The 27,677-nt window shown below is 39.0% G+C and overlaps 1 protein-coding gene across 2 annotated transcripts in view; it reads right to left on the bottom strand.

The window, feature by feature from the left end:
- Positions 1 to 27,677, bottom strand: part of LOC150075071 (V-type proton ATPase 116 kDa subunit a 1-like) — a 431,757-nt gene that overhangs the window by 39,900 nt on the left and 364,180 nt on the right. For both annotated transcript variants that reach the window (XM_090389279.1, XM_090389280.1), the window contains one exon: positions 11,812 to 11,983. In XM_090389279.1, the coding sequence (XP_090245405.1) occupies positions 11,812 to 11,983 (172 nt within the window). The remainder of the gene's footprint in view (positions 1 to 11,811; positions 11,984 to 27,677) is intronic.

Below are 27,677 nucleotides of genomic sequence, written 5' to 3'. Positions count from 1 at the left end.
AGACAGAGTGGTAATCAATGGACAATGCTCATCGTGAACTAATGTTATTAGTGGAGTCCCTCAGGGCTCAGTGTTGGGTCCATTATTGTTTTCTGTATTTATGAATGATATTGATGATGGTATATCAAGCTTAATGTCCAAGTTTGCAGACGATACAAAGGTTGGCAGGGTTGTCAAGGACACTACTGACACTATGCTGCTGCAACAGGATCTGGAAAGGTTGAGCAGATGGGCTGAGAGGTGGCAAATGAAGTTTAACATTGACAAATGTAAAGAACTACACATGGGAAACAGCAACCCCAGAGCAACGTATCAACTCTGTGGTACTACACTGACAGTGGTAGAGAATGAAAGGGACTTGGGGGTGGTTGTGCAGGCAGATATGAAGTTCTCTGAGCAGTGCAGACGGGCTGCAAGAGTAGCTCATGGAGTATTGTCAATGATATACAGGAATTTTTCCAGCAGGGATAAGGAGGTGATTATTCACTTGTATAAGGCAATGGTCAGGCCACACCTAGAGTACTGTATACAGGTCTGGAGGCCTCATTTCAAGAAGGATGTAGAGCTGCTGGAACGAGTACAGAGAAGGGCAACAAGATTAGTGAATGGAACAAAGGGGTGCTCTTACGATGAAAGGCTTAAGTTTTGCAAATTACAGTGTCTGGAGACTAGGCACCAGCGAGGTGATCTGATAGAGGTGTATAAAGCCTTGAATGGTTTGAGCATGCTCAATGCTGATGGGATTCTTCCTCTAGCTCAGAATAATCACCTGAGAGGGCATAAATTCAAATTGAGGAAAGACAGATGTAGGACAGATGTGCGGAAATTTGCCTTTAGCCAGCGGGTGGTTGGTTGGTGGAACAGACTTCCATCCCTTGTCGTGGAAGTTGATAGCCTAAATAAGTTTAAGGCTCAGCTGGACAGGTATTTCGAACGAACAGAGGAGTGAAGTGGAAGTGGTTATTTTTTATTTATTTGTTTTACTTTATTTTTTTTTTTGGCTGATGCTGCATAAGCTTGCTTTCTTGCATCAAATGCCTCTACTAATGCTAATGCTAAGAAAAAGAGGCTTTCGAAGGTGAGAGTGAGGAAGAAGACTATGGTGACTGCCCAGTTAATGTAGTGTTGAAAGCATAGAAACAAACTGTTTTAAAAATTTTTCTTTGTTTTATGAAACCAATGATGTTGATCCCAAATTTTTATTTTATCTCAGTAAAATGAAAGACACTGTGCATAAATTTCACCTTAAAAGAAATTTGAAATGGACAACATTGGAAGACTTCTTTAAAAAATAAAAACAATGTATTATATCTAGACTTGTTAATGAAATAATTTTTTTTCTGAAATATTTGGCCCATTGTTGTTTTATGTATTTATCAATGATATTGATGAAGGTATATCAGGCTTAATGTCCAAGTTTGCAGATGGTACAAAGGTTGGCAGGGTTGTTAATGACACTAAAGACAGTATGCTACTACAACAGGATCTAGAAAACTTAGGCAGATGGGCTGAGAAGTGGCAACTGAAGTTTAGCATTGACAAATGCAAAGTACTCCATATGGATAGTAGTAACACAAGAGAAATGTACTAACTGTGTGGTACTACACTCAAAGAGGTGGAGAATGAAAAATACCTGGGGGTAATTGTGCAATCAGGTATGAAGTTCTCTGACCAGTCAAGTCATTGAGTTTTGTCAATGATATATAGGAATTTTGCTTACAGAGACAAGAAGGTGATTATCATTTTGTATAAGGCAATGGTCAGGTCACACCTTGAGTACTGCGCACAGGTCTGGAGGCTTAATTTTAGGAAGGATGTAGAGTTGCTAGAACGAGTCAGAGGAGGGCAACAAGATTGGTGAGAGGAACGAAGGGGTGCGCTTATGAAGAAAGGCTTAAGTTCTGCAAGTTGCAGCATCTGGTGACTAGGCACCTGCGAGGTGATCTGATTGAGGTGTATAAGGCCTTGAAGGAGCAGGCTCAGTGCTGACGGGATACTTTCGCTTGCTCAGATTAAAAACCTGAGTGGGCATAGATTCAAAGTGAGGAAAGGCAGTTGTAGAATAGATGTGCGGAAGTTTGCCTTTAGCCTGCGGGTAAAGGCAAACTTCCGCACAGCAATCAAACTTCTTTGATTGCTGGAACAGACTTCCACCTGTTTTTGTGGAAGTTGATAGCTTAAATAAATTTAAGGCTGAACTAGACAAACATTTGGAACGAACAGATGGTAAGGATTTTTTTGGAGCAAACAGATGGGAAGGAACAGATGGCAAAATGGGAAGGTTTTTTTTTTTTGGCTGATGCTGTTTGCTTTCTTGCATCCTATGCCTCTGCTAATGCTAATTTATATAGTGCATAAATATATTGAATGAATTGTTAAATTGTGTAATCATGAGCTATATTTATTCATTATTGTTCTTATCCCTTTTTTTATAAGTACTGTTGTTGTTGTTGTTTGGTTTTTAGGAGCATTAGCAACTAAGGCCATATTGCTCCAGGGATATGCGGTGGTCATTCCCTGACCTTTCCACATCCTCCGTATTTGGTGGTCACGGGCTCGAACCCCGGTCTAATCAAGAAGCCTATGCACTGCTGCTCCTGCCCACCTGGCTACAGAGGTGCCTATAAGTACTGTATATATCTGTATGCATGTCAGTGATAAATGCAGTAACAGCAAAAGTTAACATATAGCTATAATAATGGATATAACAAGTAATTTATTTTAGTTTATAAGACTCTTCAGTTTTTTCATTAATCTTTATTGCTTTCCAAATTAAGAGTGGGTATCGTCCCTCAGCTGAAATGTATGCATCTATGGCACTGGACATGAAAATTTGCAGAATGTAGATTTTTTTTTTTTTATATATATTAAACTAAACAATTAAGCTTAACTATTTTGGGGGAGGGGGAGACATTATGACCATATTCTTTGATGAAATTAAGGAGAAAAAAAAAAACAGAATTTCTTAAATATTTGAATTTAAAGCAATTTTGCTGTATTTTGCCAATAGAAACAGATGTTGAAAACAGAGTTTTTGCAAATGGGGAAATTCTGTGATACCAATGCAGTATGACAGTAAGAATGGGAAGGATTCAAATCAAGTCAAAAATGGCAGATTTTCCATCATAAATCGTCAGAGTGGACAGTATGCATTAGACTCTGATGCTTGCCACAGTTTTCTCTTAGCTATGACAAGCTTGTCGTAGCTAAGAGATAATACAGTAGTTCTGTGATAACCAAATCCTCTGCTCACTTCACAATGATGGGTCATCTAACACTAGGTGGTAGATGACTTCTCATCAACTGGTGCAATACCACTAATTTGCTAATTGGATGATTAAGTAGTGAAACCCATGATTAGTCTCCAGAGCAAAGCTCTGCTAACCACCCAGTCTCTGATATCATGCAGTATGATTGGTGAGTTTTCAGATTATGATAAACACATTGACAAGAGCCAATATTCCTTAAATTTCAAGGGTACAGCTCTAAAAGGGATTTTATAGGTTAGCCACTCAAACCTACTGGAAACTGTCTAGGAGGCATAAGGATCAGCTAATGTATAATATCGCTGCCTCCTCTCTGCTAGCTACTGGATGGAGAGAGTCCAAGTGGTGTGTATGCAGAAGGCATTTGAGGCCATGTTATGTTGAGGAGCTGGGTATACTTTTGGTATGTGTGTATGCCTTATCCAAAAATTTCATCACTTCATACAACATGCCCCCTCTACTTTTACTTTATCTACTGAATGCTTCACATATTTGTCAGACTCCATTCCTCATTTATTTCCACCTATAATCTGCAAAGTCCCACTTACTTTTTCTGACAGAATCCTAGTTATCGGTTGCCTCAACCACTCATCTCAGCTGTCTCATCTCATCTCAGTTGTCATCATTATTTGCTCTATGATTCTCTGATATTTTTTGTCCAAGATTTCTTCCAAATTTGGAATCTCCTCTTTTTGACCTCATCTAGATTAAATTCTCCGTTTCATTTTGTCAAATTCATCTGCTGCCTCTATCATTTTCCCATTAATCATTAATCACTTGGACCTCTCTAACTTCCTTTCTCTGAAACTCAATCTTCTCTAGTCCAACTTTCCTAACAGGAGTTTCTTCTCCTTATAGATTTTAATGTTCGCAACTCTAGCTAGTTTTAGTTTTCCAGTCACACAGATCCAGCTAGTCAAGAGATTGGGGCTTTACAATTTTTTTTTTATGAAAAACCCAAATACAAGAGGGGTTATAGCCCATAATACTTAATATTCTGCATGGGTTGGGGGTTGAGAAGAAGACAAAAGAAGATATTTGTTGACATTAGACTTGAACTTCTGTAGACTGAAATTTTCAGGAAATACTTATGAAGGAAGATTGTTCCGAAAACAGCAGTTGAATGAATAAACGAGGAAGATGAAAATTTGGTTCAGTGAGTATGAAGTTGGAACTTACAGTAAATGGATGTTAGCAGTACATGTTTGGATTGTTTTGAAAGAGAGAGTGGGAATTAAAGAAGCCAATTCAGAAGAACAGTGCCCATAGAAGTATCTGTAGAAAAGGCATGCAGTAGAAACAGAATGCCATGAGACAGAGAGTGGACAGACACTGTTAGAGAGGAGTCATTAATTAACCTAACTGCCCACTTCTGAATGGAATCTAAAAGCCTGAGAGAAGTTTTGGGGGCATCACCCCAGATGTGGGAACAATATACCATGGCAGGGCGGATTTGCGATTTGTGCAGAGTGAACAGCTGTTTGGAAGAAAAGTAATGCCAAGAGTGAAAGAGAAAACCAAGTTTTTTAGATGCAGAGGAAGCAATATTTGTAATGTGCTTGTGCCAAGAGAGATTAGAAGTCAGGGTAATTCCCAAAAGTGATATATTATTTTGCCTAGAAATTGGAGTGTCACCAAAGATAAGCATAGGAGCAGAAGAATCCTTTTTGCGAGATATAAGACAAGACTGAGTTTTAGAAGGATTGAAATAAACTAAGTTGTCTTTGCCTCACTGAACAATTACCAGGAGATTGGAATTTAAGGAATTGGTAGCAGATATTTGAGAAGTTGAAGCTGATTCAGCAGGGCAAGGTTTCTCAAAATGGAAAGTGGAATGCAATGTGCTATAATTGGCAAAACTGGCTAGGATTTCCAGTCAATGGAAGAAGGTCATTAATATACAAGAGGAAAAGAGTGGGGGAAGGAAATGAACCTCGGGGGACACCAGAATTAGTAGAGAAGTAAGAAGACAGCCATCTACCATCACCCTCAATGAGTGGTCAGAGAGAAAACTGGATAACCAAATACAAAAAAACAGTTGGCAAACCATAAGATGGAAGCTTGTTTAGAACACCTTTATGCCAAACACAATCAAAAGCCTCTGAGATGTCAAGAGCAACTGCATATGTTTCACCAAACGTTTCCATTGAATTTGTCCATAAATGGGTAACATAAGCCAGAATATCACCAGTGGATCAACACTGACGGAATCCATACTGGCAATCGTTGATCAGACGGAAGGTTTCTAGATAGTTTACGAGTTGGTGGTTAATTGATTTCTCTATTACTTTAGAAAGAATAGAAGTAATTGCAATGGGACGATAATTGGAATGGAGTGATTTGTTACCCTTTTTAGGAACCGGCTGGATATGAGCAAATTTCCAAGCAGATGGAAAAACACCTTTGGAATAAGAAAGTGAAAAAAGTTGGCAAAGAATAGGAGTAAGATCAGAAGCACAGGCTTTGAGAACAAGTGGAGAAATACCATCAGGCCTTGCAGCTTTCTCAGCATCAAGATTCATCAAAATCCTTCTGCCATCCTTTTGACGGAAGACCACAGGAGGCATTGAATGGAGCGTGTTGTGAATGGTAGGAGGTGTTTTACCAAGATCATTAATACATGAGTTGGAAGAAAAATGGGATACTAGCAGGTCGGCTTTATCCTTGGCTGAAGTGATAATACAACCATCTGGTTTAGACAGAGGTGAGAGCAGAGATGGGCAAAAGTTGCAGTCAATAGCTTTGGGAAGAAACCAGAATGCTACCTTATGGCAAGAAGCAAGTTTTCTACATTTAGCTTGTTTAAAATCTAGGTTGGACTGATTAATAACTGCTTTACAATTGTTGCAAGCTTTGGTATAGGCAGAAATTGAAACTGAAGAATTGTAAACAAGCCAATTACGATACGGAACATTCTTCTTTTGAACAGCCTTAACATTGGAAAACCAAGGTTTAGATAAAGGACGAGATTTTAAAGTGAAGTGTGAAATAAAGGATTCTATTCCTACAAGAATAATTTCACTAACACGATCTGAGCAAACGTTGACATCAGAAGTTTTGAAACAATATTCTGACCAAGGAAAAGAAATCTCGCAGGTCATCCCGTTTTCCATTCTTGTAATGCCAAACAACATGAAGTTAGTATTAGTATTAGTATTAGTATTAGTAACGGCCGCATGGTGCAAGAAAGCCTATGGCTTATGCTGCACCAGCCAAAAAAAAAAAAAAAAAAAAATCCGAACAAAACAATGATAAAAACAAAAAAAAAATAATAATAATAAATAAATAACTAAATAATAATAATTAATAAATAAAAAAAATAAAATAAAAAGGAAATTAAACCTATCATCCTATGTGCTTCCCTTACCCGAAAGTACTATCCAGATGACCTTTGAATTTCCCCAAACTGTCGGCCTCTACCACCCATGAAGGCAACTTATTCCAGTAATTTATAACTCGCTGGCTAAAATAGAACTTCCTGCAATCCAATCTAAACATTTCCCCCCGTAACTTGAATTTATGTCCCCTAGTTCTAGCATCATTTATAATCTTGAAAATTTTGTCCTCATTCATTTTACTGATGCCTCTCAGAGGCTTAAACACCTCAATCAAATCTCCTCTAAGGTGTCTAGTTTCCAAACTCTGCAACCCACATATTCGAAGTCTTTCTTCATAAGGACGCCCTTTTGCCGATCTCACCAGGCGAGTTACCCTTCTTTGCACCCTTTCAAGAAGCTCGATGTCTTTCTTCAGGTGCGGTCTCCATACTTGAACACAGTATTCCAAGTGTGGTCTAACATAAGCCTTATATAATGGGATTATCACGTCCCTATCTCTACTTGCAAAAGTTCGATAGATCATCGATAGGACACCATGGGCCTTCCTTGCTTGATTTGGTAGTTTGATTTGGTAGTTGTTGGCGCATCGGCTGCTGTGGCCATATTGCACCTCCCAAGGTTTTTGCAGTACTTTGATCCAAGCCCGAGGCGGGAATCGAACCCGCGACCTTTGGGTTGCCGGGCAGGTACTTTACCCACTCGGCTAGCCCGGTCGGCTGCCTTCCTTGCAACCTGTTTACAATGCTCAGAGAATTTCATGTCTGACCGTATCGTAACACCCAAGTCCCTTTCCTCCAGTACTGGCTTTAGTTGAACTCCACCAAGTGAATAAGTTTTTTTGGGATTACTGTTTCCCAGGTGTAATACCTTACACTTTGTTGGATTAAAGCACAGCTGCCATTTTTCTGACCATTCCTGAAGTCTATCTAGGTCTCTCTGAAGAAGCTCAGCTTGACAGTGATCATTAACTACTCTCCCAATTTTAACATCATCTGCAAATTTAGACATCACGCCCTCTATCCCTTCATCAATGTCGTTTATGAAAATTAAAAACAACAGTGGTCCTAATACTGATCCTTGGGGAACCCCACTTCTTACATCAACCCAATCTGAGGAATGGCCATTTATCACAACCCTCTGCCTCCTGCCCTGAAGCCATCCTTCTATCCATCTAAGGATTTTCCCAGTGATTCCAACCTGTTCCAGCTTATAAAGCAACCGCTCATGTGGGACTGAGTCAAAAGCTTTGCTGAAATCTAAATAAACAATGTCGAAATTATTCCCTAAATCCAGCTCGTGAGTGACCCTTTCGAAATAGAGAACCAGATTTGTTAAACATGATTTTCCCTTTACGAAACCATGCTGAGTATCCTTGAGAATTTCAATTCGATCCAAATGATCCTGAATTCCACCCTTGATCATTGCCTCCATGATTTTCCCTACTACTGAAGTCAGACTGACAGGTCGATAATTTCCAACTTCACTTTTAGAGCCACCCTTATGTATGGGAGATACATTTGCACTTTTCCAATCCAAGGGAATCTCCCCAGAGTCTAATGATGCTCGCATAATTAGCCTCAATGGTTCAATGCACTCGCTTGCTGCCTCTCTTAAGATTATAGGGTATATTCCATCAACTCCAGGAGCCTTACTGGTCTGTAGGCTCGAAAGTTTTTTCATTAAATAATCTTGCGAAATTTCAATATCATTAATTACATATTTTTTAACTTCGCTCCCACAATTTCCCTTTGCCACAAAAGGCTTTTCATTTGTAAATATTGATGCAAAATAACTGTTGAGTTCATCTGCAACGGCAGCTGGTGTATTTATTACTATCCCCTTTCCCTTACATAAAGGTCCGATCTGGTTTGTCCTGCTCTTCTTGGCATTTATATATGTGAAGAATTCTTTATCCCCCCTCTTTGCTCTGTTTGCTAGTGATTTCTCATAAACTGCCTTTGCCTGTCGAACCTTTTCTGTGGCTCTATTACACATCACCTTGTAGCTGTTATAGGCTTCAGTACTTTTTATTGTTCTGTAACCTTTCCATGCCACCTTTTTCTGCTCAAGTAATGCGGCAACTTCACTAGTCATCCAACTTGGAACCCTCCTCGTGGAGTATTTTTTTAATGGTATATACGCATTCAAGGCATCTGTGATTAATGTTTTAAAAGCGTACCACAGTTCAATTGTATTCATTCTCTGCGCGATATCTACCCAGTTAATAGAGGCCATGTAATACCGTAAGGCATCGTAATTTCCTTTTCTGAAATTAAAACCCATTCCTTTGCCTTTTACTTCTGCTACCTCTCTCGTCATCATCCACCGTAGAACTCCGTGATCACTTCCTGCTATTGGTTCCTCTACTGTCAGCCCTGTTATGGGAATTATGGGAAAGTTGGGAATAGCCATGAGATAAAGACTCCACTGGAGAAGGAGACAATCACAAAGTTGTGAGCTGAGGTGCCTAAAGGACCACTCACTTCGACCGTGTACTTGGAAGGGTTGTTTGTGAGAAAAGGATCAAGAATGGTTAGCTGTATGGTTAAGAATGTCAGGTATTCTGGTAGACAAATGAAGAATCTGTGCGAGGTCATTAGTAATTGCAGAAGCCTTGGCATCTCAACCAGCTGGGTCTGTGTGACTAGAAAACAGAAGCCAGCTGGAGGTGTGAACATTAAAATCACCAAGGAAAATTATCTCACTGTTAGGAAAGTTGGACTGGAGAAAGTCAAATTGCAAAACAAGGAAGTCATAGAGTTCAAGTGATTAATGCAGCTGGGAGAATGGTAGAGACAACAGATGAATTTGACAGATTGACGTAGAGAGATTTTAAGCCAGAGAAGATTCCAAATGACCAAGTTTCTGAGAGGGAATATCGGAATGGACATAAGCACAAGTACCACTTTTGAGGCAAAAGGAATCATACAACAAATAACTTGGACAACTGAGATGGACATCTTTGAGATTAGAACTGAGACCACGTACATTTGTGAAATAAACTAGGAAGTGTTTGGGAAGTTTAGATCTTTTCGCAGATAAGTTTGTTCTATTAGTTTGACAATTCATGGTGTATTCAATAGTAAAAAAAGTGGGGGGGGGGGGAAGATGTATGAAGTAATTAAATTTTTAAATATGACGTACAAATAACCAAGTTTCTGAGAGGGAATATCGGAATGGACATAAGTTCCACTTTTGAGGCAAAAGGAATCATACAACAAATAACTTGGACAACTGAGATGGACATCTTTGAGATTAGAACTGAGACCACGTACATTTGTGAAATAAACTAGGAAGTGTTTGGGAGGTTTAGATCTTTTCGCAGATAAGTTTGTTCTATTAGTTTGACAATTCATGGTGTATTCAATAGTAAAAAAAGTGGGGGGGGGGGGGGAAGATGTATGAAGTAATTAAATTTTTAAATATGACGTACACCCACGGGCTCACATCTGGTGAGTATGGGCTTGGCAACCCCGGGGTCCTGAGCTGGATATCATCATTCTTCTCTTTCTTGGCGATTCCTTTCTACTTCTGACTCTTGCTCTCTCTCTCTCTCTCTCTCACACAGGGTAACTCGGGAATTTTTGTTTGGCTGGTGCAGCATAAGCCTCAGGCTTCCTTGCACAGTATGGCTAATAATAATAACAAGGTAAGTTATTATTAAACAGATTCTAATTAGCAAAAATAGGGGGAATATTATCCACAGGCTATAAAAGTAAAGCTATATTAAGTTTACCATTTATTACCTTACCAATTAGAAAATTAAATGATACGTGAAAATTGGAAGAATATACGTGATAATCGGAATAATTAATACGTATTGTAATATGTACATACTAACTAGTTGACATTTCCGTTCACTGACTTTTGTGGGTGGGGGTTAAAATTTAAAACAGTAAAAAGATAAGCAATCAATAACAAAGAACACGGCACACACAAATTGCAAGTAACATGATACGGGCAAGTGAGAACTGAGTAACAAGTTAGGAACCTTTAAAAATAAACTCTATTATTTACTTTATAAAAGTCTATTCTATTAAAAATAAATAAACTCTATCAGTGAGAACATTCTCTATTATCTCTATTACCAAATAGAGGTAATAGAGAATGTTCGATAAATCATCAATAGGACACCATGCACCTTTCTTGGAACCTGTCTACAATGCTTGGAGAACTTCAGGTCTAACTGTATTGTAACTCCGAAGTCCCTTGCTTCCACTACTCACTTTAGTTGAATTGTACCAAGTGTATAAGTTATTCTGGGGTTGCTGTTCCCCAGGTGTAATGCCTTGCATTTTGGTGAAATTAAAGCATAGCTGCTTTCTGACCATCCCTAGGTTACTCGGAAGAGGCTCTGCTTGGTAGTTGTGTTGTTATGGTTTTGGGAATAAACAAACTTTTGTTGTCAATCAGAATAAAACCCTCACTAATTCTGACAGCCATTGCATAGTAACTAGGTAAGAGTGTGGTGTACAATTCATTTCACAGTCTTATTGACCCATATTTTTTTAAAGATCGGAATGGAAGTGTGGCAACTGTAATATCAGTCAGCTATGCTAACATGACTGCAACTCTTTTGACTAATGAACTTAGCTACTCGGTTTCTTCAAATTAATGAGGCAGTTGGTTTCAAGAAGATGGTGCGATTTCTCAAACCTTTTTCATAATCACATCATGACTGCTTTTTCATAATCACATCTCCAGGAATGATGACATTTAATGACCTCCAAGGTCCTCAGTACAGTCAGCATGTGACCTCTTTTACAGGGACATTCAAAACACAAGATATATTCTCATCACTCACACAATATTGAACAGTTGAAACAAAGAATTTGTTAAAAAATTATTGGAATTCCTTTGGAGATGTTATGCTACATAATGGGGAAACATGCATGGAAGATAAGAATGCATGGGCAGAGATTGTAGTCACTTCAATGATATCGCAATCTAAAAATAAACAGCATGCTATGTATTTTAAGATGGCATATTTGTAATTTGAAATATACAAATTATTTAATTAGTGAAAACTGCTAATGAATTTAAACAAAATCTGAGGTTACACCAAAAAAGAATATTAGAATTTTTTATTAAAATTTTATTTTTGTAAAACACACATGAATTCTGTTCTGTACTGATTTGGGTATTATTGCGATTATAAAATTTTGTTAATTCTATGTGTAATGTTGATGAAATAAAATAATACTTACCAGTGCAGACGAAGAGCATGAAGAAAGGCAGAAAGTCCTTCCATTAAAAGTAGCACTCCTATAGTAAGTACAGCCCATGCAGCAAAAATAGCGTAAACAAGAATTGCACCAAAGTAAGGCAAATCAGTAAAAGCAAGTCGCATTACCATGTTCCATAAAACTTCTGACAGCTCTATAGATGAAAATTCAGTTAAAAAAAAAAAAAACAAAAGATATTTAATGACATCTTTTAAATAATATAAAATTTCATATAACCGTTTTATTTAGAAAAGCAATCCTTAATGACTACTGATCACAATTTATGAGAAGTCACATCAACGGATGTGCTATGCTAGTTTTTATTATGTCAATATAAACAAAGTATGCACAAAAAAACCCCTATTTTTTCAAATAATCACCATAGCAATTGAAATATCTCTACAGCAGCTGCTCAATTCATCATATGTTGCCTTATTGCTATTAAATGGTTTCACTTCTTTTCTTGCCTCCTGGTATGAAATGTTCACCCTTGCCTTAATTCTTTGCATTTATTTTTCTTCCTTCCACCTCTGAAATACTCTTGAGTATACAGAGCGCTCTCCTTGGCAAGTTAATGCAGGTGGGTTTTGTAGCTGAACGTTGTGTAATTTCATGATCCTTTGCAGGTGAAAGCACTCCACCAATGCCAGAGCAACATGGCAAGTAATTTGTGAATGTCAACATTTCTGGCATTTTAAGCACCTCAATGGGTTTGGAATATATGAATGTACTGTGCAGTTCAAATAGCCAGCTTTGATTGAATTAGGAGATTGCCATATTGAAAGTAAGGATGATGTTTCTACTTGGGACTAAATTCCCATCCCTATGTATCAAACTTTTGTTTTGTAGTTGCCACTCCTTACGATTTTAGCTCTGGAATTCTTCAGAAACTTCAAGATGATCCGATCCGATTGAAAGATCAGGCGTCATGCTGAATTCAGTCTCTTACACAGTATAACCGTAATTGGCATTCCCCAATTCAGGTGGCTCAGAGAAGCTATTCTGAGTATTCATCATACTTGGTTTAAATGAGGATATCCGCAGAACACAATTATTTTACAGATTTAGGAGAACATATCAATCTTTTCAAACAATTCTGAATAAAGACGATGGAATGGATTATCTGATATATAGGTGTTGGACCTGATACAGTTTCATTTCTGGGTCTCTATGCTGAAGTTCTAGTGTCTGTATCAGTGTCATTATTTTTTTATATTGGTTCAGTGCCAAGACTCCTCACCCACCACATAGCCCAAATGGGATGCTCACTACGTGGCAAACAAAAATACGCTCGGGAGCAGGATGCTAGGGTTACCCATGACCTCCCAGGCAGAATCCTATTTCTCAGACCATGAGGATAGGAGCATGACATTGACATGATTGACCTTTCAGGCACACCCACCAGCCAAATGATCTTGGGTGAGCCATTCCAAGAGCACCCATCCTGTTGAAGCAGAGTAGTGTAGCCAAAGTAGTGTGTTGAAACTAGGTCCTTCAACCACCAGGATCACCCTTACTAAGTTTTCATGGGTTCCAGTGCATACCAAATACACCAGCTTCCTATGACCTTAGCCCGGAACTTAAACTGTTGGCTTTGGGCCACACTGATGATAATCTATAGAAGGAGCAGCATCACTGGAAGTCCCCTCTCACCAAGATCAGGTGCCCGTGTCCAGGGACATAATTGATTATTTCAATTATAGCAAATCATTAGATTATATCATTCAAATGGTATCAGTCAATTATAGCATTCGAATAATATAATTGAATTATACCATTTGATTATTTGGATTATTGAAATCTCACAATTATTAATCATTTGCATCTGCCTTTCATCAGATGTCATTACATATGAACTGTTTATATGTGATAACACAAAAGTGACAAAAATTCAATTGCTAACTCTTGCACATTGATGGTTTTCTAGAGCTAACAACCCATCAATATGCAAACAGAAGTAATCAGAACAGTATTAATAATTTTTGTGCACATTACATACCAGTTTAGCGGTGGCCTAATAATAACCGCAATAACAGCAATGGCATACATAAAATGAGCATTTCTAAAACTCATCCAATCAGATAAAATATGTTGAACAGATAAAATGGTGTCGCATTGCTCGCACATAGGAGAGTCATCAGCCCTCAGCAGAAAGGAGTATGTCAGATGACTGTGTCCAATGCAGAAGAGAAAGAACAACTTCCTCTTTGAGATCCCTGCATAGGCTTGACTGCCAAAGACGGATCACAGGCTTAATCCGATAAAGCTTGTTTGTAACCTAGCGATGCCACAAATCTTACCACTGAGAATGTAATTACTTCCCTACTACGGATTACTTCCCTGTAGTCTGTATAGGGGACTAACAGGTCAAGCTTATTCGTCTGGGCTGTAGTGTCAGCCAAATCGTTTCCTTTAATCTCAACGTGGCTGGGAATCCAGCAGAGGTGGATATCGAATCCATCTTCATGTAGGGCATATAAAATCTGCAGGATCTGGGACAGGATTAGATGAGTAGCATGTGACATTGCTGATAAAGCCTGTAGTGCACTCACTGAATTGATATATATAATACACCGTTGGTATCAGCAATTTCTTATGTGATCAAGAGGGATCACATAAGAAATTGCATGCTAACTCTATAGCATGCAGCTCTGCAGTATATATATTCTCCAGTCAAGGGATATCGGCTCTGATATAGTATTAGCTGGAAAAACAGCAGCAGATCCCAGATACAATTCTGACTTCGAGTGGTCTGTATAAACTGGCAAGAATCAACGTTCTGCAGGGTGTTGTGAATAGAACTGAAGGTGAATGATAGGTGGAACAGGACCAGGGTATGTCTGCCAGGGGCAAAGGTTGATGATGTTGTAGAGCGAATATCATCTTTTAAGGGCCCAAAAGGTGATATAGTTGTACACGTCGGCACTAATGATATTAAGAGTAGGAGACCGGCAGAATTACTTAACAAGTACAGGTCACTGTTGAAAAAAAGCCGTGAAATAGGGTTGAATTTGAAAGTGTCTGCAATTCTGCCCAGACACGATATAGGAGGGAGTATATGATGAGAGCCTTGTCAATCAATTCGGCCCTGGAAAGATTGTGCAAGGCTCAAGGGGTAGAATTTTTTTCAGCCTGGACTGTACTTGTTAACAGGAGAGATTGCTTCTACAAGGATGGGATACACTTAAATAGAAAGGGTGCAAGAATATTTGCTGATGCTATCGAGGCAGTGTTAGGTGGGTCGGAAAACTGCTAGCTTGGGAGGAGACAAAGACCAATAGATTGACAGTAGCCACTGGCAGAGGTGAAAGAGATTCTTGCACTGCTTCTATTAGAATGAGCAGAAGCCTGAAAAACATGATGCATGATATTTCAGAGACTGCTGGGAGCCATTGCGGTACAAGTAAACACATGGGTTGTGTTAGGGTAGCTAAGAATAGAAACAGGTGCAGGTATACTTGCGTGTACACCAATGCTAGGAGTTTAGTAAATAAATTTGATGAATTTGAGGTATTGCTCAAAACATCAAAGGCAGATATTGTGGGGATTTCAGAGACATGGTGTCACACAGATATAAGGGATGCAGAACTGGAATTTGGGGAGTACAACGTCTACAGAAAGGATAGACAGGATAGGAAGGGGGGGAGGGGTTATGCTATTAGTTAAGAAACACATAAAAACCAAGGAAGTGAAGCCAGTCGACATCGCTGGACAGTGCAGTGTTGAGTCAGTTTGGTGTGACATAAGCATTGGGAGATCAAAATTGAGAGGAGTGTGCTATAGGCCTAATAACTCTGATGAGTATAATAAGAAACTGTACAGGGAAATAGAGTGGGCCAGTAAATCAGAGAGTCTTATAATGGGAGATTTTAATTTCCTGGATATTGACTGGAATTTGGGGGCTGGTCACTCCCACACTAGCAGGGCTTTTGTGGATTTATTGGATGATTGTTTTCTTCATCAGCATGTAGAAAACAATCATCCAATACTCTTGATTTGATTATCAGCAGTGATTCTTCATGCATTAAGAATCTGCAGATAAATGAACCACTAGGTGGCAGTGATCACAGTGTGCTGAAGTGGGATTTACTCAAAGAGGTAACTACCATTAGGGGTAAAGGGAAGGGTTATTGCTTCCGTAAAGGCGACTACGATGGACTGAAACAGTATTTAAATTCTATACAGTGGGACCAACTGATGATGTTACCAACAGCAAATTCAAAATGGGAAGCATTCAAAGAACTTATCTTGCAAGCTACTAGGCTTTACATACCAACTAAGAAATATTGTTCAAGGTTTAGGCCAAAATGGAAGTCAGATGAACTAATGAGGCATATGGCAGAGAAGAAAAATGCATGGGATACTTACAAATTAACACATGACACAGAAGCCTATGATAGATACAAGCTGATATGCAACCAAGTTACAAAGGAGGTTAGGCAGGCGAAGGCAGATTACGAGAAATCCTTGGCATGGGATGCAAAGAAAAACAGCAAAGAGTTCTTTACTTATGTAAACTCTAGAAGGAAGGGGATGAATCAGATTGGTCCACTTGATATTGATGGGTCAACTGTTGATGATCCTGCTCAGGTAGCTAACAAACTAAATGAATATTTTGCATCGACATTCACACATGAGGAGTTATTCAGTGAGGGGAATGCCAGAGGTGTATTCAACTCTAGAAGTAAGCTACAGAATCTTGAAATAACTGGGGGTAAAGTGGAGGAGAAACTGTTGAAGATAAACACAAGAAAGGCACCCGGGGTGGATGGGATCTATCCAGTTATATTAAAGGAGGCAGCAAAGGAAGTAAGCAAACCCTTAGCCATAATTATGAGAGCTTCCTTGGAATCAGGAGAAGTACCCATAGACTGGAAATGTGCAAATGTGACCCCAATTCACAAAGAAGGATCAAAGGCTGACACAAGTAATTATAGACCTGTGAGCTTAAATTCTGTTCCAGGAAAATTAATGGAGGCACTGGTTAAAGAAGCACTGCAGGATCATTTAGACAAGACTTCAGTTATAGCTTGGACACAGCATGGTTTTGTTAAGGGGAAGTCTTGCCTGACCAATTTATTGGATACTATGATGCAGTCACAAAAGAACTGGATGCAGGGTATAGCTTTGATATTATATACTTGGATCTTAGAAAGGCTTTTGATACTGTTGCACATGGAAGACTGCTACACAAATTGGAGCAGTGTGACATTGGAGGCAAATTGCTGCTATGGATAAAGGGGTGGTTGAGGGGGAGAAGACAGAGAGTGGTAATCAATGGACACTGCTGATCGTGGACTAATGTTATTAGTGGAGTCCCTCAGGGCTCAGTGTTGGGTCCATTATTGTTTTCTGTATTTATAAATGATATTGATGATGGTATATCAAGCTTAATGTCCAGGTTTGCAGACGATACAAAGGTTGGCAGGGTTGTCAAGGACACTACTGACACTATGCTGCTGCAACAGGATCTGGAAAGATTGAGCAGATGGGCTTCGAGGTGGCAAATGAAGTTTAACATTGACAAATGTAAAGTACTACACATGGGAAACAGCAACCCCAGAGCAACGTATCAACTCTGTGGTACTACACTGACAGTGGTAGAGGATGAAAGGGACTTGGGGGTGGTTGTGCAGGCAGATATGAAGTTCTCTGAGCAGTGCAGACGGGCTGCAAGAGTAGCTCATGGAGTATTGTCAATGATATACAGGAATTTTTCCAGCAGGGATAAGGAGGTGATTATTCCCTTGTATAAGACAATGGTCAGGCCACACCTAGAGTACTGCATACAGGTCTGGAGGCCTCATTTCAAGAAGGATGTAGAGCTGCTGGAACGAGTACAGAGAAGGGCAACAAGATTAGTGAATGGAACAAAGGGGTGCTCTTATGAAGAAAGGCTTAAGTTTTGCAAATTACAGTGTCTGGAGACTAGGCATCAGCAAGGTGATCTGATAGAGGTGTACAAAGCCTTGAATGGTTTGAGCATCTCAATGCTGATGGGATTCTTCCTCTTGCTCAGAATAATCACCTGAGAGGGCATAAATTCAAATTGAGGAAAGACAGATGTAGGATAGACGTGCGGAAATTTGCCTTTAGCCAGCGGGTGGTTGGTTGTTGGAAGAGACTTCCATCCCTTGTAGTGGAGGTTGATAGCCTAAATAAGTTTAAGGCTCAGCTGGACAGGTATTTTGAACGAACAGAGGGGTGAAGTGGAAGTGGGTTTTTTTTTTTTTTTTTTTTTGGCTGATGCTGCATAAGCTTGCTTTCTTGCATTAAATGTCTATGCTAATGCTAATATCGGCTCTGATATAGTATTAGCTGGAAAAACAGAAGCAGATCAAAGATACAATTCTGACTTCGAGTGGTCTGTATAAACTGGCAAGAATCAACGTTCTGCATGGTGTTGTGAATAGAGCTGAAGGTAAACAGAGGACAGGGTATTAGACTTCTTCGCACTCTTGAGCAAGAAGTCACAAGCTAGGATTTGAGGATGCCAGGGTGAAAGGGGCAGCTTTGATGATCAGGCAACCTTGTCTACCACGATGTTAAGCTCACTGAGTAGCTTTTGAACATGAATACCGAATGGGCAATTGGCAGTCTGACGTGTGTTATAAGGATTTTCCAAACATGGCTCAAAAACGGAGGTCCACATGGGGCGATCTGGCAGGGAGTTCAGGCATATCATAAAGACAATTGCATTTGTCAAAGTGACAAGGATGGTTCACATTTGCTCTGACATACAGACTTTGGACAGGTGATGTTCTGAATGCACCAGTAGCAATACAAATGGCCTGATTGTGGACGGGGTCAAGCCAATGAAGAGTGCTATTTCTAGCAGATGCATATACCTGAAACCCATTGATTTAAGGAGTAAAGTGCATCTGTCGGTGCCCCAAGAGATAGAAGAGAGAGAGAGCGGAGAATGTTAAGCCCTCTTGTGCACTTTTGCATAGCTGACAAATGTCAGCTTTTTGTCAAATATGAGTCCCAAGAATTTCGTCTCTGCTACTACAGGAAGGATGCTTTGTCCAAGTTGTAATTCAGGTTCAAGGTGGAGGTTATGTTTGCAACAAAAATAGATGCAAATGGTCTTCTCCAGTGAGAACCTGAAACCATTGACCATGGCCCAGGAATTAAGACAGTCAATGGCTTGTTGCAATTGTCTCTCAATAACCCTCATATTGCATGATTGAGAGAATATGCTGAAATCATTGAAGTAGAGTGCACTGTTTATAGTTGGAAGAAGTTGTTCGGTAATGGAATTTACTTTAATGGCAAAAAAAAAAAAGCGTGACACATCCTTGCGGTACCCCTTCCTCTTGGCAAAAGGGCTGGGAAAGGGGGGATCCTACTCAAACTTAATAGCGGGATAAAATTTTTTTTAATAAAAATGGGAATGTGACCTCTTAGACCAAGGTTATAAAGGTCTTTTAAAATACCAACTATCCAAGTTGTGTCGTACACTTTTTCCATGTTGAAAAAGATGGTCACCAAGTGTTCTCTTTTTAGGAAAGCATCTCAGATCGATGTTTCCAGTGTAATTAATTGCTCCAAAGAACTCCAAAGTGCTCCAAAACTTAGAATCCAATGACCTTCTCTCCCGCTTTCAGTATGGCTTCCAAAGAAACAGGAAGCCATACTGAAAGCGGGAGAGAAGGTCATTGGATTCTAAGTACCATAAGAGATGAGCAGTGACCATTCTCTCCAATATTTTACACAGTCAGCTGTCAGAGGAACAGGTCGATAATTTTTCAGAGATTTAGAATCCTTTCCTGGCTTGGAAAAAGCAAGAATAATTGCTGTCAGTGAGGTGTCTGGAAACTGCTGTAAGAGGAAGATTCTGTTGAACAGGAAGAGTAGCAGGTCCATGGATTTTGGTGAAAGGTGTTTGATCATTTCTTAATGGATGTTGTGGATGTTGTCTGGCCCAACAACCTTCGTAAGGGCAAGTGCTATGGATGGTAAATGCTAGAGGATGGTAAATGGCCCTTTATATGGGCAGAAACCCTTTGATATAAAATTAAGGGTCTTTTCACTTTTATTTTTTAAGACCAGAAGCTCTGATTAATAGGATGATGTTAGAAAATGTTTCCCAAAGAGCATTCACTATTGCAGTAGGTTATTTTCCGTTCAATTTCCAGATTTTCTCCCAGATCACCTTAGCGCTGGTTATCTGGGTAATTGAGGATGTGAAACGGATCCACGATTCCTTTTGACTCTGATGACGGATATATCGTACTTTGGCTCATGCATGTTTAAAGGCTAGAAGATTGGCTGCAGTAGAATTCTTCAGATTATCCCTCAAGCTTTGTTTTGTGCATTTTTTTGTTGCTGTGCATTCAATATTCCAACGAAGGTTTGGGAAATGGTGGACAAGTGGACAATAGCAGTTGCAGCTGCCTGGACAATACACTCTATGATGTATGTAACTGCATCATTGATGTCAAAATTTGCCAGAAGTCGAAAATTCCAGTCAGCTTGATCAGTCTTCTAACATGGTATCCTCGATTGGTGGCATTGTCTCCCATTAGAAACGGTGGATAATGCAGGGAAGTGATCACTACCACTCCCATGTACGCAGAAGCAGGAGGGAAGCAGACCAGATGGAAAGATCAATGGCAGTAAATGTATAAGTAGCCATGTGAAAAAAAGGGGTTAGATCCCACATTTAGAAGGACTAGATCATTGTTTTCAAGCAATCGCTTGATAATCCGACCTCTTCTATTGATGTCAGAACTACCCCACAGAGTACTGTCCGTTGAAATCCCCTAATAATAGAAAAGGGGGTGGTAATCACTTAATGAGATCATCAAGGTCTACCTGAAGGATGGCGTTCCCAGGTGGCAAATAGATGGAGCAAACAGTTAAGAGGAACCCTATAGCCTCCAGGTTAGTGGTAAGTGGCATAGCTTGAAATGGGGTGTGGTTACCCACAAGGATGGCAACTCCTCTGTGGGCTGGTCCATCCCCAGCTGTCTTTGCGAATAACTGAAAAGTTACATCAGTAAGGGTCCTCATTTGCCTTTAAATACATCTCCTGTAAGCAAAAGCAAGTTGGCTCATGCTTACTCAGGAGAGCCATGATTTCTATGGAATTCCATCCTTCCAATTTCAGTAATATCATTCTATCCATGATTGGTGTGTAGTTTATAACAAATTTATTGAATTCTGAGAGGAACAAAAATGCCTATTCCATTGTGGTTGATTGTAGTCTTGAGGTCCACTTCCAGAGTAATAAAGAGTACAATATTCATGGTGGCACATTCCTGAGTCTGGTCAAAGAAGCTTGCTGATCCCTAATAGGTGTAAGCCCATTCTTTTAATCTCTTTAATGACATTATCTAGCTTTCCAGTGGCTTACAACCTCCTGACATTACTAAGTTGAGCTCTATGAATATTAATGCCATACGTTATGGACTACAAGATACAGTTAAGTTATTAATACACATATGTAGTGCTATAAATTATAGTTTATAAACACTAGTGTAATCTGATACTGATTACACTGCAACAAAGCCATGTAGAAACCTCCAGTATCTGCTAATATCAGTACTAAAACAATGGCAGCAAACCAAACATTCCTATCGATACAACACAATGCAGCAGAAGTTGATTGTGGTTTTTTAAGCAAATACAACAAATAAACCAAATTAATCAGGAAATCACAAGCAAATACTACACTACTATATTTGTTATATAAAACAGAAATAGAAGGGAAAAATGAGGAAGAGGAAAAATTAGTTCTTAGAATTTGCAGTTGCACAGTGAATGGATGCTGACTACTTGTGGCACTTGTTTGGACTGGTTTGAAAGAGAGTGGAGGAATAACAGATACAAATTCAGAAGAACAGTACCTATGCAACTATCTATCAGAAACTGAACATGTATGAGACAGAGCTTGAAGAGACTTAGCAAAAGATAAGTCCCTAATTAACCCAACTGCCCTCTTTTGAATGGAGTCAAGAAGCTTAAGAGAAATTTTTGGGGCACTATTCCAGAACTAGGAACAATATTCCATAGTAGGGGAAATGTTTATACAGTGATTGGGTATTTAGAAGAAATACCAAGAACAAAAAATAAAACCCAGTTTTTTAGAAGCAAAAGAAGCAATATTTGTGATGTGCTTATGCCAAAGGAGATTAGAAGTCAGGGTAATCCCTAATAAAGATATCTAACCTTGTCTAGAAATCTATTGTTAAAGATGAGCATAGGAAGCAGTAACCCCCACCCCTTTTTTGTGTGAGAAATAAGGAAGAATTGAAGTTAACTAAGTTTTCTTTCCTCAATTTATCTGAGGATCATAATTTAGGGCAATTTGACAAGTTCAGGCTGTTTGTGCAAGAAAATGTTTTAACAAACTGGAAAGTACAAAGTAGTGTGCTATTGTCAGCAAAACTATAGATAGGATTCCAAGTCAGTGGAAAAAGTTCATTAATACATGAGAGGAAAAAGCACGGGAGAAAGAACTGAGTCTTAGGGCACATCAGCATTAGTTCAGAAGATCATCTGCCATCACTTGCAGTGAGCATTCAGAGAGAAGACTGGATATCTACCCAATTAAAAAAAAAAAAAAAAAAAAAAAGCAGTTGGCAGGCCATAATGATGGAAGTATGTTTAGAAGACCTTTATACCAAAAATGATCAAAAGCCTCAAAAATTAGTTTCCAAGAACAGCTGCTTGAAATTTTTCCATTGTGTTTGTCTGAAGATAAGTAACTTCAACTACTATACCATCAATGGATTGACAGTGCCAGAATACATAATGACAATTATTTATCAGATAGCAGGTTTTAGGCTATCTATATATTTAGTTAATAGATTTCTCCATTACTCTTTTCAGAGTAATGTAGAAATGTGATGGGGCAATAACTGAAAGGGAGGGATTTGTCACCCGTTTTTCAGAACTGGCAGTATTTGAACAAATTTCCAAGAAGATGGGAAAAAAACACCAGTGGAATAAGAAATTGTGACACAAAACAGATGCAAGCTTGAGAGTATAGGTTTTGAGAACAAGTGCAGAAATTCTGTCGGGTCCTAGAGCTTCTTTGGCATCAAGATCGTTCAGAATCCTTGTAACATTCTTCTGTTGGAAGACCATGGCAGTCATTGAATCGAGGGTGGCAGGAGTTGTTTAACCAAATTTGTTTATATAAGCATTAACAGAAAAGCAAAATGCTAGGAGGTCAACTTTAGCTATGGATGCAATATAACTATTTTATAAAAGAGGTGAGTACTGATGGACAGAAGCTGTGGGCAATAGTTTCAGCAAATGTCCAGAATAGCCAACTACTGTTTGCACAAGAAGCAAGTTTTATACACTCAGCCTGTTCAAAATCTAGCTGGGACTCAGTACTAATATCTACCTTACAATTGTTATGAGCTTTAGTATAAGAAGAAAAAGAATCTGGAAATTTGGATGTATGTCGATTGAAATATGCAATGTTCTTATCTTGAACAGTATTAGTTTATTTATTGAAAACTAAGATTTAGATAAAGGATAAGATTTTAAGGTGACATGTGGAATAAAGGATTTCATCACTACAAGAATAATTTCACTGACATGACCTGAGTAAACATCAGAAGATTTAAAACAGTAATCCAACCAAAAGAAAGAAGAATAGAAAAATGCAGATCATTTGATTTTGAATTCTTGTAATGTCAAATGACAAGGGAATGAGAATAGCCACGAGAGAGAAGATACATTGGAAAAGAGGCCATCACTAAGTTGTGATCTAAGTGCCCAGAGAGTGCTAACATTGACTGTGCATTTTGAAAGGTTGCCGATTGGAGAAAAAAAAAAGGTCAACAGTGTTGGGTTTGTGGTTTAGAGTGTCTAGTAAAATCTTTTACTTTTCACTAATAAATGCCTCAGCATCTTAACCAGCTGGATCACTGTAATTGTAAAACTAAATCCAGACAGTAAACATTAACTTTTGAACATCACCACCATCAAAGTTAGACTGGAAAAAGTAGTTTCAAAGAAAGGAAGTCAGAGGCTGCTGAGTAATTAGTAGAGTTCAGAGAATATTAGAGTTAACAGAAAAATTTTACAGAAGAGTAGAAAGTTTAAGCCAGAGGAGATCAAAGAGAGGAGAATCCAAATCAGGAATTCTATGACAAGGAATACCATAAGGGACATATGCACAAGTACCACCTTTGGAGCAAAAGGAAGTGTAGAGCAATTAATTAGGACAATGGAGATGGGTAGTGGTTGAGGCAACCAACAATGGGGATTCTGTCTGCAAAAGTAAATGGGGCCTGGCAGATTGCAGATGGAAATAAACGTCACTGAGCCTGACACTAACAAGTATATTTGTGAAATGAAAAATGAGGAAATACAGACCTTTTTGCAGATAAATTTATATTCATTTCATAATGCTTTTTTTTTTTTTTTTTTTTGGTAGTTGTTGGTACATTGGCTTCTGTGGCCATAGTGCACCTCCCAAGGTTTTTGCAGTACTTTGATCCAAGCCCGAGGCGGGATTCAAACCCGCGACCTTTGGATTGCCAGGCAGGCACTTTACCCACCTGGCTAGCCCGGTCGGCTTTCATAATGCAGTCAGTATATAAAGTGTGTGTGGTGGTGGTGGTGGGGGGGGGTTGTGTTCTCTGAATTTATGAATAATTGCATACATACAGCAGAAATATACCCAGCTCTGACATAATGTGGCCTCAATTCCCCCCACCATTTACTTAGACCCCTTCAGTCACTAATTTGGTAGAGGAGAGGCAGTGAGATTATATGGTAGCAAACTGATATGGATACCTCCTACAGAGTACCGATAGGTTCGGTCTGGTGGACTCTAGTGGCAAGCTTATTAAAACGATTTTAGAGCTGTATCCTTGAACAGTAAGGAACATTGGACCTTGTCATGATGCTCATCATAAACTGAAAAGTCATCATTCATTCTGATGATCAATTTGCAGTTGATCCAGAACACCTTATGATCAGACAAATAAATGCCCAACATTCTCATGAATTATCTTCAGATCTGTTCTCAACTGTTGAAATCAAGGCTGCAGTTCAAAAAAATTTCACCCAATAAACATCCAGTAGCCAATGAGAATTTGTAGTTTGACTCCTCTTTAAACCTAATCATTTTAATTAAACTGTACAACAAATGCTTCAGTCAGGGGTCCTTCCCAATAATTTGGAAATGTGCTCTACTAAAGATATTACAAAAACCTGCAAACCACCTTCTTCTTCTTCTGGAAAGGTGTTTGGAAGATTGCTAACCTTTAGGTTTTTCACACCTCTGAACAATGGTTACCTTGCTGTTAATCAATATGGTTTCTTCCCTGGTTGTGACACTGAAGATGCTCTTCTTGAATTTATGAGAGTCATTCATCTCACCAACCAAACTTGCACTCTTGTAGTTTTTGTGGCCTTTGAGTGCAGCATTGATTTCATTTGGTGGGAAAGCATCCCTAAACTTCTTCATCTTCTTCAGTGTCCTAAGCAGAGTAATCAATTAGGGATTATTTTTCCAACAAATTTGCTACTGAAACCTCCAATTATTATTCCTTAATTACATCTGTTTTTCATAGCTGTCCTTGAGGCTTCATTTTAGGTCTCTTCTTTTTCAGGAACCTAATTCTTAATCAATGGCTTCTTAAGCAATATGTATATAATTCCTCATTAGCCTTTGCTGATGATCTAGCCTTATTTTTTTACGATAATTCAAGAGTTCAGCTGGAAGTTAATGTCAATGATGTTTTAAAGGAGTTTTTAATTGGGCTTCTCTTAATAAATTAAAAATCTCTCCATCCAAAACTCATATGACAGATTTTTAAGGGTTGTCTTTCTACAAATAGACCTACACTCATCAAAATTAATAACAAGTCTATTCCTTCTGCTAGAAGAACTAAATATTTTAGTCTTAAAATTGCCAACTTGTGGATAAAATTAAAGAGATTACAGCTACGTTTGTTTGTATTTATAAGCAGGAGCGGGAACTTAGGGTTTTAGTACAAAAATCCTTTGTCTCATGTACAAAGCTGTTGTATGCCTATTGTTACTTGTGGACTAGTGTCTGGTTTCATTGTGCCAGGTTCCTCACCATTCAGTCAAAGCTCTATTAATTCTATTCAACATACTTTCCTTCTTGTCCTTGTTTATCACACTCCACTCTTGCACTCAAAATTCTTATTGGTACCCTTCCCTTTGATATTCTCTTAGTATACAGAAGGCTTTCTTATTATGCATGCATGGCAGAGAAGAAAAATGCATGAGATACATACAAATTAACACGTGACACAGAAGCCTATGATAGATACAAGTTGATCTGTAACCAAGTTACAAAGGAGGTTAGGCAGGCAAAGGCAGATTACGAGAGATCCTTGGCAAGGGATGCGAAGAAAAACAGCAAAGAGTTCTTTACTTATGTAAACTCTAGAAGGAAGGGGATGAATCAGATTGGTCCACTTGATATCGATGGGTCAACTGTTGATGACCCTGCTCAGGTAGCTAACAAACTAAATGAATATTTTGCATCGACATTCACACATGAGGAGTTATTCAGCGAGGGGAATGCCAAAGGTGTATTAAACTCTAGCAGTAAGCTAAAGAATCTTGTAATAACTGAGAGTAAAGTTGAGGAGAAATTGTTGAAGATAAACACAAGAAAGGCACCTAGGGTGGATGGGATCCATCCAGTTATATTAAAGGAGGCAGAAAAGGAAGTAAGCAAACCCTTAGCCATAATTATGAGAGCTTCCTTGGACTCAGGGGAGGTACCCATGGACTAGAGATGTGCAAATGTGACCCAAATTCACAAGGGAGGATCAAAGGCTGACACAAGTAATTATAGACCTATGAGTTTAACTTCTGTTCCTGGAAAATTAATGGAGGCACTGGTTAAAGAAGCACTGCAGGATCATCTAGACAAGACTTCAGTTATAGCTCGGACACAGCATGGTTTTGTTAAGGGGAAGTCTTGTGTTTGACCAATTTGATTGGATACTATGATGCAGTCACAAAAGAACTGAATGCAGGGAATAACTTTGATATTATATACTTGGATCTTAGAAAGGCTTTTGATACTGTTGCACATGGAAGACTGCTGCACAAATTGGAGAAGTGTGGCATTGGAGGCAAATTGCTGCTATGGATAAAGGGGTGGTTGAGGGGGAGAAGACAGAGAGTGGTAATTAATGGACACTGCTCATCATGGACTAATGTTATTAGTGGAATCCCTCAGGGTTCAGTATTGGGTCCTTTATTGTTTTCTGTATTTATAAATGATATTGATGATGGTATATCAAGCTTAATGTCCAAGTTTGCAGACGATACGAGGGTTGGCAGGGTTGTCAAGGACACTACTGACACTATGCTGCTGCAACAGGATCTGGAAAGGTTGAGCAGATTGGCTGAGAGGTGGCAAATGAAGTTTAACATTGACAAATGTAAAGTACTACATATGGGAAACAGCAACCCCAGAGCAACGTATCAACTCTGTGGTACTACACGTAGAGCTGCTGGAACAAGTACAGAGAAGGGCAACAAGATTAGTGAATGGAACAAAGGGGTGCTCTTACGAAGAAAGGCTTAAGTTTTGCGAATTACAGTGTTTGGAGACTAGGCATCAGCAAGGTGATCTGATAGAGGTGTACAAAGCCTTGAATGGTTTGAGCATCTCAATGCTGATGGGATTCTTCCTCTTGCTCAGAATAATCACCTGAGAGGGCATAAATTCAAATTGAGGAAAGACAGATGTAGGATAGATGTGCGGAAATTTGCCTTTAGCCAGCGGGTGGTTGGTAGGTGGAACAGACTTCCATCCCTTGTCGTGGAAGTTGATAGCCTAAATAAGTTTAAGGCTCAGCTGGACAGGTATTTCGAAAGAACAG

Source organism: Mastigoproctus giganteus, chromosome 14 (assembly GCF_048544385.1).
Source record: "Mastigoproctus giganteus isolate SK-2022 chromosome 14, ASM4854438v1, whole genome shotgun sequence".
NCBI classification, from domain to species: Eukaryota; Metazoa; Arthropoda; class Arachnida; order Uropygi; family Thelyphonidae; genus Mastigoproctus; species Mastigoproctus giganteus.
The sequence above is the reverse complement of the archived record's forward strand: the minus strand, read 5'-3'. Positions and strand labels throughout refer to the sequence as shown.